Below are 15,244 nucleotides of genomic sequence, written 5' to 3'. Positions count from 1 at the left end.
GATCCCCAGAAATTCTGCCACCTGGGAGGAATTTTTCACTTCCAAGCTCCTTGTCTTCCCAATCCCCACTCCAGTTATAAAATGGGGGATGGAATCAGTTTAAATCCCACTGACCCCAACTTGTGAGCCATCCCATTCCCTTGTTTCAGCTGCTGCTGAAGCTTTTCTGAGCATCTTTTGGAGGTGGAATGGGCTTGGTTGGTGCAGCAAAGATCCTGCAGGGGAGGGCAGATGCATTTTTTAGGAGCTGAACCCCAATTTCTGCCTTGCTTAAACAAAAAGATTCCAGGGGAGGATTTAATTGCCTTGAGGGGCATGAGTGGCTCAGCTTCAATTTGCAACTTGTGGGCTGCCAGAACATCAATAATTTGTGGGGGAAAAAACCAAAACCAACCCATGGGAACCAAGCTGGGTCATTGCACAGATTTTATTTATTTTTTTCATGATGGTTTGGTGGTGATGGCTGAAATGACACATTCAATCTAAGCCCCTGGTTTGAGCTGTGTATCCAATGACTTGGGGGCTGAAATTACTCAAGCCTGGGGAAATGATTTTTTTTTTCAATTGAAAGTGACAAAAAGAAAAAAAGCTGCTCTGTCCCAATGGGAAGAAAGTAATTCCTTGGTTGGAACCCAAATTATGATTTGTTTTTGGGTGAGACAGAAAGAACAGCTTTATTTTTTAACTTGGTCAGATGCTAAGGTTGGATTGAAAGGGCTCTTAATTAATCCTGTAGGTGTTAATCAGGTTGGTGCAAGAAGATATTTTGTCCTGTAGTTGTTATTCCTGGTCCTTGGAATAGGATCCTTTAAAATTATTAACTTTGGGCAATTAGAAAATTAGGAAATAATGAAATATTGGAATTAATTTTGAGCCAGAGGCCAGTGTTCTGCTGGCTTGTGGGCTAGAAACCAAAGTCCCAACCTCACCTCCCCTTCTGACTTTCCAGATCCTATTTTAAAATTAATTTTTCATCCCTTGGGAAGGTTTTGGGGTCTGGAGCAGCCAAAGAGCCTGAACCAATTTCTGCATTTAGGGAGTTGGAGGACTGGGGGTATTTCTGCTGCAGTCCCTGTTGTTGCCATTGGTTCCTGAGGATGAGACAGGGCTTTTATTTAGTAAAAATACCACTTGAATGTATCTTTAGAGAATTTAATGTATATTTAGAGGAATGCAGCCTATGCTGGATGCAGTTATGGGATGTGTAAAGTGTGTGTAACTCAGGAGAAGTGGCTCAGCAGTTTTCTGGTGCTGTTTTCAGGTGCTGCTCCTGCCCTGGCAGGGGGTTTGGACTCAATGACCTTTCAAGGTGGCTTCCAACCCCTAACATTCTGTCACTCTGTTCCAGGAAGGTGGGTTTTCCCCCAATTTCTCCATCAACTGGTGCCCAAAATGACCCCATCCCACCTTGCTGCATCCCAAACTCCAAGAAGAACATCAAGAGAACTGCTGCCCTTTGAGGGACACAACCAGAGGGATTCCTTAGAAAAATACCAAGGAGGAGACATCACTTTTATGGTTTTATGGAAGGGAAAAAAACCTTTTTACATGATTTTTTCCTCTTTGCTGCAGGAAACGTGCAACCCACAGTGCTGGGAAAAGGAAGGGCAGCCAGAAGGACCTGAGACCCCCAGATTTGTGGATCCACCACGAGGAGATGGAAATGAAGAACATTGAGAAACCCACAAGCTTGGACCCTGCAGGAAGGGAATCACCAATGCAGAGCTGCCAGGACATCAACCCTGGCAGCCACAGCCAGTCAGAAACACAACTGGGCACCAAAAGTGCCCCCCAAACTGGTGAGACCCCCCAAGGAGAGATGGGAATTGGCTGGGATGCCCTTGGAGGGGGAAATTAAAATCCTAAAATCAGAAAACTTTGGGTTTGGGTTGGTTTGGGAGGGATATTTTGAGGTCCGACCTCATTCCGTGGTCTCCCAAGGTTTTTTTCTCCATCATCAGCATCCAAATGGCCCAGGAGGAGACTGGAAAACTGAGAGCTCTGCTCCTGGTGTTGGGAGAGGTGTTTCTGGATGTTTTTTTGCAGTGGTTTCAGACAAGGGGAAACCTCATCCGTTCAGAAAATCAACTGGAAGTCCAAGGTTTTTAAGGTTTTTTAAACCCAGAGAGGAAGAAGAGGCATAGAAAAAAAAAAAAGAGAAAGGAAGCAGAGGAAAAACATGGTCAGGAAGAAGGGCAGCAGGAGGAGATGGAGAAAACTTAGAGATATGAGGGAAGAAATTCTGTAAGAAAAATGAGCTTTCAGTGAACTTTTCTCCACCTTTTTCTGACCCCCAGTACATCACAGGTTTCACTTGAGCTGAGAAGATTTTTTTTTTCCACCAACTTGATAGGAAGTCAAGGGGTCTGGAGAGAGGGATGAAGAGTGAAACACAGCCCAGGAGCTGAAAACATAAAAATATTTGTCTGGAATTCACTGTGGAGATGCTGCTTGTGGGTGAAAGCATGGAATAATTCCTGAATTATCAGGTGTAGGGCTGTAAATAATGGAGGTGACTATTTCAGGTGCCTTTTATCCCTTATCCATAGCCCCTCTTCTTGCAAGAGAATAAAAATTTCAAGGGAAGAGCTTTCATCTTTCTAAGCAGAGCTAATTTTCTGTCCCTGACATGGGGTTTGAGCTGTTTGATGAAGATAATTGTGACAATTCTTTTTACTACAAAGGTCCCTGGTATATTAGAGGTGGGGAAAATAGAGCCAGAAGCTTCTCCTTGCCTAAGCAGGGCCCAGGGATATGGATTTGAGAGCCCCATTGATTGCAGGGGATGGGAGGGAAGCATCCCAGCATATGAGCAAGTTAATGACAAGGGCTGAGCTGAGGATTTGATGTGTAAATACCTCCTAAATAAATGCCTTCATGTTTCTCAGTCTCTAAAAGCTGGCCTTGGCTTTTCACCCACAATTAGCTCTGTGAGTAGCTGTCAATGCAGGACTTGGCATTTCAGGGGAGAGTGATTTGGAAAAAAAGAAAAAAAAATAGTCTTTCCATGCAAATCTTTCTTTTTTGCTTATTTTTCAAGACTCTGGGTTTGCTTGGGTACATCAGAGATGGAAGAGTGGGTTTTAAGCTTACCTGGATGACAGCATTAAACTGATTTCTTCCAGGGTTTATTAGAATAGCAAATTAAGGAAATATAAAATTCCCAAGGGGTGAAGCTATGAAGAGGGAAAAAAAGCTTTTTTTGCTTCATTGCCATTCACCCAGCATCCAGTTCCAAGCCCATTTTCTTTCTGACGAGCCTATTCTCTAGAATCTTCCAGATATCCTGGCCTAATGTCATGAAATCCAAGCATCTGTATTTCAAAATTAACCAGAATCTCTCATTTCTGCAGCTGCTGAGATGATTTTGAATTAATTTGGACATGAAACAGCATCATTCAGCTCTCAGATCCTGATGTGCTGGGTGTCACCCAGCAGCAAATAAAGGCAAAATCCAGACATGGCTTGAAAAAAAAAAAATAAAAAACCAAACAAAACCAAGATGCAGAGGCTGGAAGAGGCACTGTGAGTTACCAGGTCTGTAGGCAGCACCATCTGGACTTGGGACTTGGTGACATCTCCCAAGGAAGGGGATAATTCCAAGCCCTGCCAGGTTTTGGAGGCACCTGGATTTCTGCTGGAGACTCGAATTTGAAAATAAATTGCTGAGAGGAAAGTTACCAGAAAAATGCAATCTTTTTTACAAAGGGTTTTTAAGATAATTTCAGGGACAAATTGAAAAAAGGGCCATAATCTCCTTGATTTTCTTACAGAAAAATGCAATTTTAGTTGGCCAAGGCAGGCAGGGTGGCCGTGCTGCTCTTTCCAGGTGCTGCGAGTTAATGAGCTGTTAAAAAAAAAAACCAGAAAAACCCCAAACCCTCTTGATCTTTCTGCTAGCTCCCAGGTGAAGCAAACCATTAATTTCCAGCTCTTTCAGCTGAGTTATTTTGCTGTTTTTCTCCAGGCCCTGAGACAGAAGAGGTTGGGAGCACCATGTCCACCTTGGAGCGTTCACTGGCTGCCCGCAGAGCCACCCGGGCCAAGCTGATGATCCCCATGGATTCACAACCCAGCAACCCTTGTGAGTAGCAGGATTTTGGATCCCCAGACCCCCCTTTAGATGCTCATCCATGTGAATATCCCATGGGATCTTCCTGATTTACTCCAGGAGTTACAGCTTGGGGAGTTTAATAGAGTTTGCCATTTATTTTCTCCATCCGGAATCAAGGAGAGGGCTGGGAGTTTGCCAGCCAGAAAAACTGGGAAAAAAGGGTGGATTTTCAGGGTTTTCAGTTTTTATTTTTTTTTAGAAATCATACTGCTGCTAGACTCAGCCCAGGCTCAGCCTAAAGAGTCAGCAGTTCTGTTTGGGTGGGTAGTGAAGCCCAAAAAGGCGGAGTCTGGGCGGAACCAGGTGGAGTCTGGGCGGAACCAGGTGGAGTCTGGGCGGAGTTGTTCTCTCGGGGATATGTCCCTCTTAGGGTTAAACTTCTATCTCCCTTGATTCCAGGTGGCTTCATGTTGTTCTATGGATATCGGGCCCCAGCCATAACTTTTCTCTTATCTGCTGGTTGTGGCATCTTTATGTTCTCTTCTCCTTGTGCAGATGTCCACATGCTTTTGGGGCCAAGCTGGCACCTCCCTGGCCTTGGCGGTGCCTTGATCTAAAACGAGATTTACACTCCCAATTATTTCTCAGGCAGAAAGCTCGCTTCGTTAGGCCTTGTTTTGCTTTTCGCTGTGACAGTGGAAAGCTGTTTTGCTCCTAACTGAAACAGTGGAAAATTACGAGTTTGGACTGCTTTGCCTGGTCTGTTCTCGGTTTAGTCTTGAATTGTACCGGTTATGATCACTAGTTCTAATTCTACATTAGATAAATTCACACAAACAACTTGGCCTGCTCTCCTTTTCCCACAGGAATTGATCTGTTGAGATCCTTTCCTGTTTCAGTAGGGATGGATCAAGCCCTCTCTTCCCCTCTGTCTCTCTTCCCCTTCCTTTGGAAAGTTTTAAAACTCAGCACAACAATGAGAAAAGTTGGACCAGGTGATCCTTGAGGCCCCTTCCAACCTGACATTCTAGGATTCCATGATTATTAATCTAGAGAAACAGGGACAGGAGTTCAAGCTGGCAGAGCAGGCAGCTTTGTGACACACAGATGTGAATTGTGATGCTATTTTTATTATTATTTTTCTTGTTATCATCAGTATTATATTAATAATTGTTATTGTCATCATTGTTTTTTATTATCCTAATTTTTTTAATTATTATTATTATCATCATCATCTGAACATTATTGCCATTTCTGCTATATTTCCTTATAGTTGGCCATGCCACCATGGGTTTTTTTTTTTAATAAAGAGCAGCTCTCTTCTAAAGCCAAATAAATGAGGAGGAAAACATTTTTTAAGAGGTGTTAACTGTCAGTAACCACAGAGCACTAACAAATTTCAGAGATGAAGGGAATCTTTTTCAAAGCACAGGAGAAAGGAAGGCTGGAGAGCACTAAAGAGCTTCTGCCATCCTCCAGAATTTATTAAAATTTCTGAAGTGACTTTGTTTCTGAGCAAAGGAGGGGGATTAATTGAGAACCCACAATTTTGGGGACTGATTTTGGAGGAGGATGAAGCTTTGGGTCTCCAACTTTGCAGCAACCAGCCTTGAGATGAGTCTCTTGAGAGCTTTCAAGTTCTACCTCTGAGCAGACAAAATAGATCCCATCAAAAATTTATAGGAATTGGTAAATCTTTGTATAGAGCGAAATCAATGAACCTGTACTGACAGAAATCCATTTCACATCACCAATGATATATTTAAAAAAAAAAATTAAATGGAATGAAGGAGAGGAGGGGAAGGAACCTACCATAGATTTATTCAGTCAATTACTGGGGTTCCCTTAATTTGTGGGGTTTTTTGGGTGTAATTCAGGTCGTGCCACTCAGCTTCAAACCAGAGGTTCCCAAAGAGAGCCTGAATCCCAGTTTTTCCCAGCATTTTTCACCCTCCAACCTCTTTATGGTCTGGAAAGAAGATCTCTGCCCCCCTGGGCCGTGCCATGGGGAATGTTCCCATCCTGGGACCACCCTGATCCCACAATTAGGCAGTTTCCCCTTTTTTTAATTTTTTTTTTTTCAGTGGGATTTCTCCTGGGTTGAAGGAAAGAGCAGTCCAAGGAACTGGGGAGAGGTGTAGTGGTGTAAAGAAAATCAGAACCCAAATCAATTGGAGTTATGATGGGTCAGGAGCACTGTTAGTAAAAGCTACCTGTTTTCTGGAGGAAAGTGCTTCTAAAATATTTCCTTTTTCCAGTCAAGTGATGCATTTGGAGGAATTAAGGCCTCATTTCTCTATATTTCCAGCAGGCTCCAGCTAATCAGCAGTGACAGCTTATTATGATTGTGTGCAAATATTGAACCTCAGATGTCTAAAAGTCTCATTTGTGCAGGCTGAGTTATGCTGAGGATGTGGTGGTGTTTGTTTTTGGGGTTTTTTCCCCCAGAAAATAAACTTGCAGCTTTGTCAGTTGAGATGCTTTAATTAATTTCTCTCCATTTCCCTGAAAGCAATTGTCAGCAGCCAGTGATTCAATAGATGAAGGCAGCACCATCCTAATTCTGAAGTTAAAAATCCCCATGTCCTATTAATTGGTAAATCCTGAATCTGGAAGTCCCCACCCTCAGCTCAAGAATCAGGCTTTGAGAAAAATTACAGCCCATAATGTGCTTTTGCTTCCTGAAGTGGAAGGAGCATAAAGCAGATGAATTTGATGAGGTTTTAGTTTGAATAATTGTGGAAGTCTTTGCAGAGTTTCCCATTTCACTGTTGTAATTCCCCCAATTTCTGGTTGTAATCTGTACTTATGGACCAGGAACAAGTTAATTTGCAGAGAGATTGCTGCTACTCTTTGTGGGTTTTTTTTTTTTCAGTTTATTCTCCTCCCTACAATGCCAGCAAATCAGAAAAAAGCAATTTTTTTCTCAGGGCAATATGACTACATTGCCTCAGTTGCTTTGGCAGCCTCTGGGGTGCTTGAGTATAATTCAAAGCCTCCTGCTTTGTCATTTTTCTAAGCTGCTCTTAGGTGCTGCTTGGTTTTTCTTATTTATTTATTTTTTTCCACCTGATACCCAGCCCATTTTAAATATAGAGCAGTGTTTAGGGAGCTCTGTGATTTGGTCAGGGAATTTCTGGTTTCAGTGGCTCAGTCATTTGCTATTAAGTGCAAATTCAATTGCTGACAGGCAGTGACAGGACAGATTTGTTGTCATATCTGCTTGAAATTGATTGAAAATGTTGGATGGGACCTTTTTTTCCCATGGCTGGACAATAGGGAGTTGCAATGAACAGCAATCCTGTCTTACTTGAGAAAATGACAGTGCTCTGGAGCCAGCCCCTAAAAAGAAATGAAGGGATGGACTGGGATAAAGAAGTTGTTCTTTAATAGGATTCAATAAAGAGGGATATTTTTTCCCTGTAGCAGCAATGTTATAAATATTGGCAATAAAAATGCCTTCCAGAGACCAAATGAACTGCCTGAGTTGGAGAAATTCTCCTCTCAGAAGGGGGTGAATTGAAGCCAGACAACTCTGAAGCTGAAATCACCCAGCTTAGCATTTCTTCATCAGTTTTTCTTCTGTTTTTTCTGTTTCTTCTCCTCCTCTAGAAGTGCAGGGCTGGCAAAGCTGCAAAAAAAAAGGCCCCCTCTGAGCTTTTTGGGTCACCTTGGGCAGGTGTCACCACCCTGTGTCAGAGCTAGAATTGTGAAAAGCATCTTCAAGTTTACAATACTGTTTAAAATTCCTGTCTGAAAGGTTCTGGATAAGCCAAACCTTATCATCAGAGAGCCAAAAAAGGGCTGCTTATTGTTTCCCTGAGCAAAATTTCCAAGTTGATTCCTAAGAGGCCCTGAGGAAGTTCTGATTTGTGGGGTGTTCTTATTATCACCCATTCTTCAGGCCTTGGCTTGTGAAAATAAAGGAGAGAACTCAGAGGCAAGTCTAAATTTAGCACACAGTTATCCCAGCATTCAAATACAAGCATTTCACATCAATTCAGCTCAAGGACTCCAGATTTTTAGCTGCTCCCCTGGTCCTCTAGGTTTGGGCATCCCTGATGATGGGTTGAGGGGTGACCACTGGGGACATCTGAGGGTGTGGGGGACATTGGTGTGAAGCTGGCAGAGGTGATGGAAGAGTTGGAGGAGCCTCAAGAGGGCAGCAGGATCTCCTTCTCACTTCTTTCTCAAGGGATATAAAGCAGCCCCCAGAAATGCAGCTGAGGAACAGACAAGAATTTTACAGAGAACTCATCATGCAGCCCACTTGGAGTTCTCTGGGTACTAAAGGGGGTAGTTCTGGAGGCAGAGGTGGTGTCTGTGGGCAGAAACATATTTTCTACTGAGCATTTGGGTGCTTTGTTTTGGAAACATTTTTTTTTTAATCTGTAACCCCCCAACCTGGTTTGGGTTGGAAGGGACCTTAAAAGCTCATCTGGTTCCCAAGACTAAAGACTTAATTTTTTTTTTTTTTTTTTTTTTCCCCAAGCAATCATTTAACTTTTTCTCTCTTTCTTTTCCTTTTAGCTGTGGTCAGTGCCATCCCAGTGCCAACTCTAGAAAGTGCCCAGTACCCTGGGATCCTGCCATCCCCCACCTGTGGGTACCCCCACCCCCAGTTCACCCTCCGCCCGGTGCCCTTCCCCACCCTCTCTGTGGACAGGACCTTTGGAGCAGGACGAAGTCAGTATCCTATTTTTTTCTTTTCTTGCCTATAAAAGTGCTTGGGAAGAAGTTGAGTTGAAGCACTGGGGTTGATTTTGATGCAAATCACATTCTCTTGGTTTGTTTTGGGGTTTTTTTGGGGCTCATTTTGGTTTGGGAGCATCACCTGGCTGTGGGTTGCCTCTCCTCCTGCAGTAGCTCCAGTTGCAATTTCCAATCCCTGCTGAACACCTTCAGAGTTGTTGGATCTCTAATCCAAACCTTTCTTTTCCACTCTGCTTTCCTTGGCTTTCTGCATAATAAGGATATTCCCAGAAAAGTGCAAGCATCCAGAGCAATCCTTCAGCCCGAGGCACAATCTGGGATCAGCAGGCAGTAAAATCCATGTAAAAATGTAAAATCCATGTAAAAAAAAAATCCATGTAAAATCCATGACAGCTCTGACATGACCTCTCCACCCAGGTTTAGCTGCCCTCATTGCTAGAAACCTTTCCTTCATCTCCTAAATTGCTAAAATTTCAGCCAGTTGTTTCTTGCTTCCATCAGAGCCAAGAAATCAGTTTCTTTCCTTCCTTCTCCAAGTCCTTCAGCACCTTGGAATATTCCATCTCACATCCCTCATCTCTCCAGCCTCATTGCTTCTCCTCAGTAATAACTTTGTGGTTTGGGTGTCCCCAGGACCATTCTTCACCCTAAACCCCCCAGCACCACCTTCCAAACTTCACCATCAGCCTCTTCCTCACCATCTGCCTCTGGCATCTTCATTATTTTTTGGGGGGGGTTCATGTTTTCTAAGGGTTCTCCCTTAGCCCTACTGAAGACCAGCTCAGAATTTTTGCCAGATTGATGTCAAGCTGGGGTTCATGCTGTGTTTTCTCCTACCACAGGGAGGGTTCATCAGCAAATGTCTGATTTTTCCTCCTCTTGCAGTCAGTCTTCTTTCAGTCTGGTTGATGGTCTCCTTTCAAAACCAGGTGGGAAATTCCTCTGGAGGGGCTCTCTGGCTCCATCAGCTTTTGATTTGCTCCTTAAGTACCAAATCCACCCCAAAGGGGTTGCACAGAAACAAAGTAGGTGGAGTTTCTGGTTTGGAATGGATAAAATGTTGGGTTAAATTAATTCCCTTGGGCCTGATCATGGGGATAGAAGGAAAAAAAAAAAAAAAATTAAGATCACCCGGTCCAACCATTAATCCAGCACCACCCCATGGCCCTCAGCACCACATCTCCAGGGCTTGGAAATCCCTCCAGGAATGCTGGGGACTCCAGGCCCTGCCAGCCCTTTCCAGGGAGAAATCGTTCCCCAGCTCCAACCTAAACCTCCCCTAAAGGGTCAGTGTAGGGTCAGGAGATGCCACCTGTCCCCATGGGGGTCCTGAGCTTGCTGTGCCACCCTGAGCTCTGCAGCCTCTGCACTTGGCTCTGGAGTGGCTCTGAGCACAGTTACACTTGGAGGGATCTCATCAGGGTCTGCAGAGAGTCACACAATCCTTGGGCTTGGAAAAAAACCTTGGAGAGCATCAACTCCAACCCTTAACCCAGCCCTGCCAAGGCCACCCCTGCCCCATGGCCCTCAGCACCACAGCTCCAGGGCTTGGAAAACCCTCCAGGAATGATGGGGACTCCAGCCCTGCCCTGGGCAGCCTGGGCCAGGCCCTGACAACCCTTGCCAGGGAGAAATTCTTCCCAAGCTCCAATCTAAACCTCCAGCTCAAATCCTCTTCTCCCATCCCTTGTTCCTTGGGAGCAGAGCCCGACCCCCCTGGCTCCAACCTCCTCTCAGGGGGTTGCAGAGAGCCAGAAGGTCTCCCCTCAGCCTCCTTTGCTCCAGGATCTGGACTTCTCTGGTCTCTCCAGACCCTTTCCCAGCTCCATTCCCTTCTCTGGACACACTCCAACCCCTCAATGTCCTTCTTGTCCTCAGGGACCCAGAACTGAGCCCAGGATTTTAGGTTGAGCAGCAGATTGCCAATAAGGAAAAGTTTTCTGCAAGAGGCTTGAATGCAAAGCATCAGAAGGACCTGATGGGTTTTGTTGGTGGTGGTTTGGGTTTTTTGGGTTTTTTTCTGGTGTGTTTTACCCCTGGGTGAAACCCCCCCTTGCTGCTTGAGCAATTGCAGCTGTATCTAGAGAAGAAATGCCCAGCAATAAATCCTCTGAGACAGAATCTACCTGTGATGCCTCATGACCAAGTATTCCATTGTTCCAAATATAGCAAGAAAAAACCCTGAATAAATCATCTGCTGCAGGGTGTTGCTGGGCATCCTGCTGGACAGATGATGCTCAAACCCCTTCCTCTGCTTCTCCAGGCTTTTTGCATTGACCTGAAAATTCAAGGGTTGCCGCTTATCTTTAGGACAAATGCTCTGCTGATGAGGAAACTAAAAAAAAAAAAAAAAAAATGGAAAAAAAAAAAGTCAGGTCCCAGCCAGAGAGCTTGAGTAATAACCTGACTTGTCTGTTTGATTACTGCAGATGACAGCACCAGCCATAAAATACAATTGCTGAGGTTCACAGGTTTTTTTTCCAAGCAGAAAATATCTCTGAGCCATAATAAAGTGGTTGTTGTACAGCCAGCAATCATCCCCACAACTTCTCTTCTCCTCTAGAGTGCCATCACACTTACAGTTCCCTCAAGATCTGGAGGAGAAGACAGTGATAAGCCTGGTTTGCCACATCTTCCAGAAGGAAAAAATACTGGAAAAAGGTGCCCAGGGAGGTGGGAGATGCCCCATCCCTGGAAGCATCCCAGGTCAGGTTGGATGGGGCTCTGAGCAACCTGATCCAGTTGGAGATAGCAACTTAACCCTCCACATGATCCTCAGAAAATGTTATTTTTTTTTAGTATTATTTCCTAGTATTAAAAAGGATTGAAAATCCTGTGGACCCAAACAAGAAAACAACCATTAGATTAATAGCTTGAGATGGCCAGAGCAAAGTATTATGGACTAGAAATCATTTTATCTGTTCAATCTACAGAAAATATTTCCTGAGCACTTTTCCTCTTGGAGTTGGGAGTTTCCTCTTCCAGCTGGGAAGCTTTAATCCCTTCTGCAGCTGCTTTCTGGCCTTAGTGGTAATGGTCATTTTTAGTCACTCTTTGGGTTCAGCAGGGGATGAGAGCTGGAATGGAGTTATGCTTAAGGTCATGTTTAGCAACTCCCATTTTTTTCTTTTCCTCCAGATATCATCAGCAAAGCAATTTATAATATTTTTTTCCACTATGTAATTCTTTGGGTTTAGCCACAGAGGATTTTCAAGTGTTTCTGCCACGCTCCCCTGCTTCAGGATTGTATTAGCAGTTTTTAAAAAGTATTTTTCCCCAATATTCTTTGGGATAGAGCTAAAATTGCAGGAGAGAAGCAACCAGGCAATAATTGCAGTAAAAATAACCACTTGCTTGTGCTATTCCCACCAGGAATGATGCCCTGGTTTGGCAGCAGGTGTATAGTCTGGGTCAAATGATATTTAAAACCCTGTGAAAATTCAAAAAGTCATGACCAGATGAGGAGCAAAGTTCAGTCATTTGAAGTCCCCATCTGCCAGCACATATTCTGTGTTGCTGTTGCTTTTTCTGTTTGATTTTTCCTTCCCTCAGGCTGGGGCAGAGCCCAGAGCTCCAAACCCAAGTGGGAATTTTTCCAGGGTTATTTCTTAATTCTTAAGAAATAATTTCTTAATGGGTTCCAGGGTTATTTCTTCTTTAGCCACATTTCTTAATGTGGTTCTTAACCAACCACAAATCTGGTTGGTTAAGTCTCAATATTCCTTTCATAATTTTATATTTATTTTAGAATACAATAAAGTTTTTAGCCAAGGCTTCTCCAAAGAAGCCCTCGTTGGTTTTTGGAGGAGACCTCCATGCAGAGCAGGATATTTTCTTTACCCACCAAAATATTTGACTCAACTGAAGATCATTACTGGTATTACCAAGCTTAAAAGTCAGCTGGGATTCTGCTTTCTGGAAAAAACCAAAGGTAATCATGGAATCATCATGGTTGGAAAGGAGTTTGGAGCTCATGGAGTCCAACCATCAGTCCTAAGGAAAAAAAAAATTGGAGATTGTTGTTTATTCCATTTACACTTCTCTGAGAAGAACAAAATAATCTGTTTTTTTGGAAATCCTTAGAGTTGTCAGGTTGCTACCCAGGGGCAGAAAGCCATTCCTGGAGGGAGATGCAGAGATCAGGGCCAGGATTTAGTGGTGTCTTGGGAGTTCTGCTTCAGGGTTGGACCTGATGATCAGATATTCATTAGTTCTATTATTTTCTTTGTTTTCTCAACCTCCTGGAAGTCTGAAGAATGTGGAGGAACCAGTGAGCAGGGAGTTTCTCATCATGGCCAAAAGTCAGTGGTGGGTGAAGAGCTGTGCCCCAAGTCCAAGTGATGCCCTGGGAATGTCAGTGACTTCTTTTATCCCTCTTCCTACCCAGTATTTTCTGCACTGCCCACACCCCCCAGAAATTATTCTGCTATTAGCTGGCAGGATGAGATGGTTTCTTAGCTAATAAATTTCAAGATGACCTTTTTTTTTTTTTTTTTTTTTTTTTGCCTTCCAAGTCCTGGTGATGTTAGACCATACCCACCCATCCTGAAACCTGTCCAATCAAACTAAGATTTCAATGTATAGTTTGGGCACAACATGGCTTTCTAGAGGGCTTTTTTCTTTTGTCTCAGCTTGGTTTGCCTTAATTTTGTGTCTGCTTCTCTTCTGGATTCTCCATGCCAGAGGTTGATAGTGAAAGCTGCTTTTGAGAAGCCCTGTAGAGCCCTGGGAAGCAGTTTTCTGTATTAAATGGTTGAGGTGGAACCCTGAAAGCCTTAGTTTGAATATATATAGCCTTGGTTTGAATATATATATATATCTATATCTATATCTATCTTTGAAGAATTGGTTTGAATATAGGTTAATAAACCAGCAAAGTCCTGGTTTGGCGCACCAAATGTTCCAGGGAAAATGATGATCACCAAGGATGGGTGATTGGTTATGTGGAAATTAATTAAGCCTTTTTTGTTGTTGTTTTTTATGTCTAGTTTTCTCCACTAGGAGTGGATCAGCACTGCCATGCTTCACATGATGAGTTTCCCTGCTTGTAGCTTGTTCCAGTCTCCACATGAAGTCTTTGTGTGTTCATTGATTTTTAATATTTAAACCGAGAAAAGGAGATGAAAATGTTGTGCTTGGGGATTGGGTTGGAGTTTGTGCTTTTTTTTTTTTTTTTTTCCAAGGGAAATATTCTGATCTTTGGATGGCCCTGGCTTGTCATTTACTTTCTGAGGGAACCATTTCCAGATTTCCTGCAGCTTTTTTAGAGGGTGGAAGCTGACTCCATCCCTTGCAAAACGGAGGAGGAGGAAACGGGATGTGAAAAAAAAACGCCAAAACCCATCACCTCACCAACAGTTCTTTGGTTTCATTTTCTTTTTTTCTTGCTTGCTTTCTTGCAGGGGGGATTGAAGGGACAGCCCCCCAGCAGCCCTCCTTGCTACCCCAGACCCAGCCTGAGCACTCCAACCACGAGGATGCTCCCAGCAGGACCATTCCCACTGCCTGTGTCCGCCCCACCCACCCTCTCCACAGCTTTGCCAACCCCTTGCTACCTCCTCCCATGAGTGCAATAGAACCCAAGGTCCCTTACACACCACTTCTGCCTCAAACAGGTATGGTTTGAACCCCTGACTTGGGAATTTCCTGAGGAAATCAAGGGAGGACAAGATTGGAAGCGGGGCTCGAAGAAATATCAGGGAGCGGTCGTAGGGTGGGAAGTGGATAAAAACTTTTCTCCAGTTTTATCATCATCATCGAGTCCAGAGGAGGCCACAAAGATGATCCAAGGGCTGGAGAACCTCAAGGGAGCTGGGATTGTTCAGAGGACTTTGGGGGGGCCTCAGAGCTGCCTTCTAGTTCCTGAACGGAACCTCCAGGAAGGCTGCAGAGGGACTTTTCCCGAGAGTGTCAGAACAGGACAAGGGGAAATGGATTTAAAGTGCAGGATAATAGGTTCAGCCTGGATTTTAGGAAGAAATTCTTCAGCAGGAGGGTGCTGAGACTCTGGAACAGATTGCCCAGAGAAGCTGTGGCTGCCCCCTCCCTGGAGGTGTTCAAGGCCAGGTTGGATGAGGCTTGGAGCATCCTTGTCTGGATGAGAGGTTGGAGATGAACTCTGAGCTCCCTTCCAGCCATTCTCTGATTCTGTGATCCAGTATTTCATTCTGGCTTAAACATTGAGGATGAGACAATAGCTTAAGTTAACAAGAAAAGGATAAAAATTAATTAAATGAGATGCCAAATTAATCACTTGGTCTTGTTTCCCATCTCCTGGGAAGCTTGAACCAGTGCCAGACTCTTGACTCTTGTTTCAGGGTTTGCCTTTTTGATAATGAAGGGGGTTAAAACATCTCTAGGTGTTTAAAACATCTCTAGAGCTGTTTTAAACCTTCCCCTTGGGTTAAATGAGGCCATTTGTATGAAATCTCTGGGATCTCATTTGAACTCTTTGCCCTGCTCCTTTAGCTAGGCCAA

The 15,244-nt window shown here is 43.9% G+C and overlaps 1 protein-coding gene across 1 annotated transcript in view; it reads left to right on the top strand.

Moving 5' to 3' along the window:
* The window catches only part of LOC139789246 (netrin receptor DCC-like), a 35,140-nt gene that overhangs the window by 12,217 nt on the left and 7,679 nt on the right, over nt 1–15,244 (top strand). Inside the window, exons 4-7 of the mRNA XM_071729746.1 lie at nt 1,573–1,799; nt 3,968–4,084; nt 8,585–8,740; nt 14,170–14,382. Of these exons, the coding sequence (XP_071585847.1) occupies nt 1,573–1,799; nt 3,968–4,084; nt 8,585–8,740; nt 14,170–14,382 (713 nt within the window). The remainder of the gene's footprint in view (nt 1–1,572; nt 1,800–3,967; nt 4,085–8,584; nt 8,741–14,169; nt 14,383–15,244) is intronic.

Source organism: Heliangelus exortis, chromosome W, assembly GCF_036169615.1.
Source record: "Heliangelus exortis chromosome W, bHelExo1.hap1, whole genome shotgun sequence".
NCBI classification, from domain to species: domain Eukaryota; kingdom Metazoa; phylum Chordata; class Aves; order Apodiformes; family Trochilidae; genus Heliangelus; species Heliangelus exortis.
The sequence above is the reverse complement of the archived record's forward strand: the minus strand, read 5'-3'. Positions and strand labels throughout refer to the sequence as shown.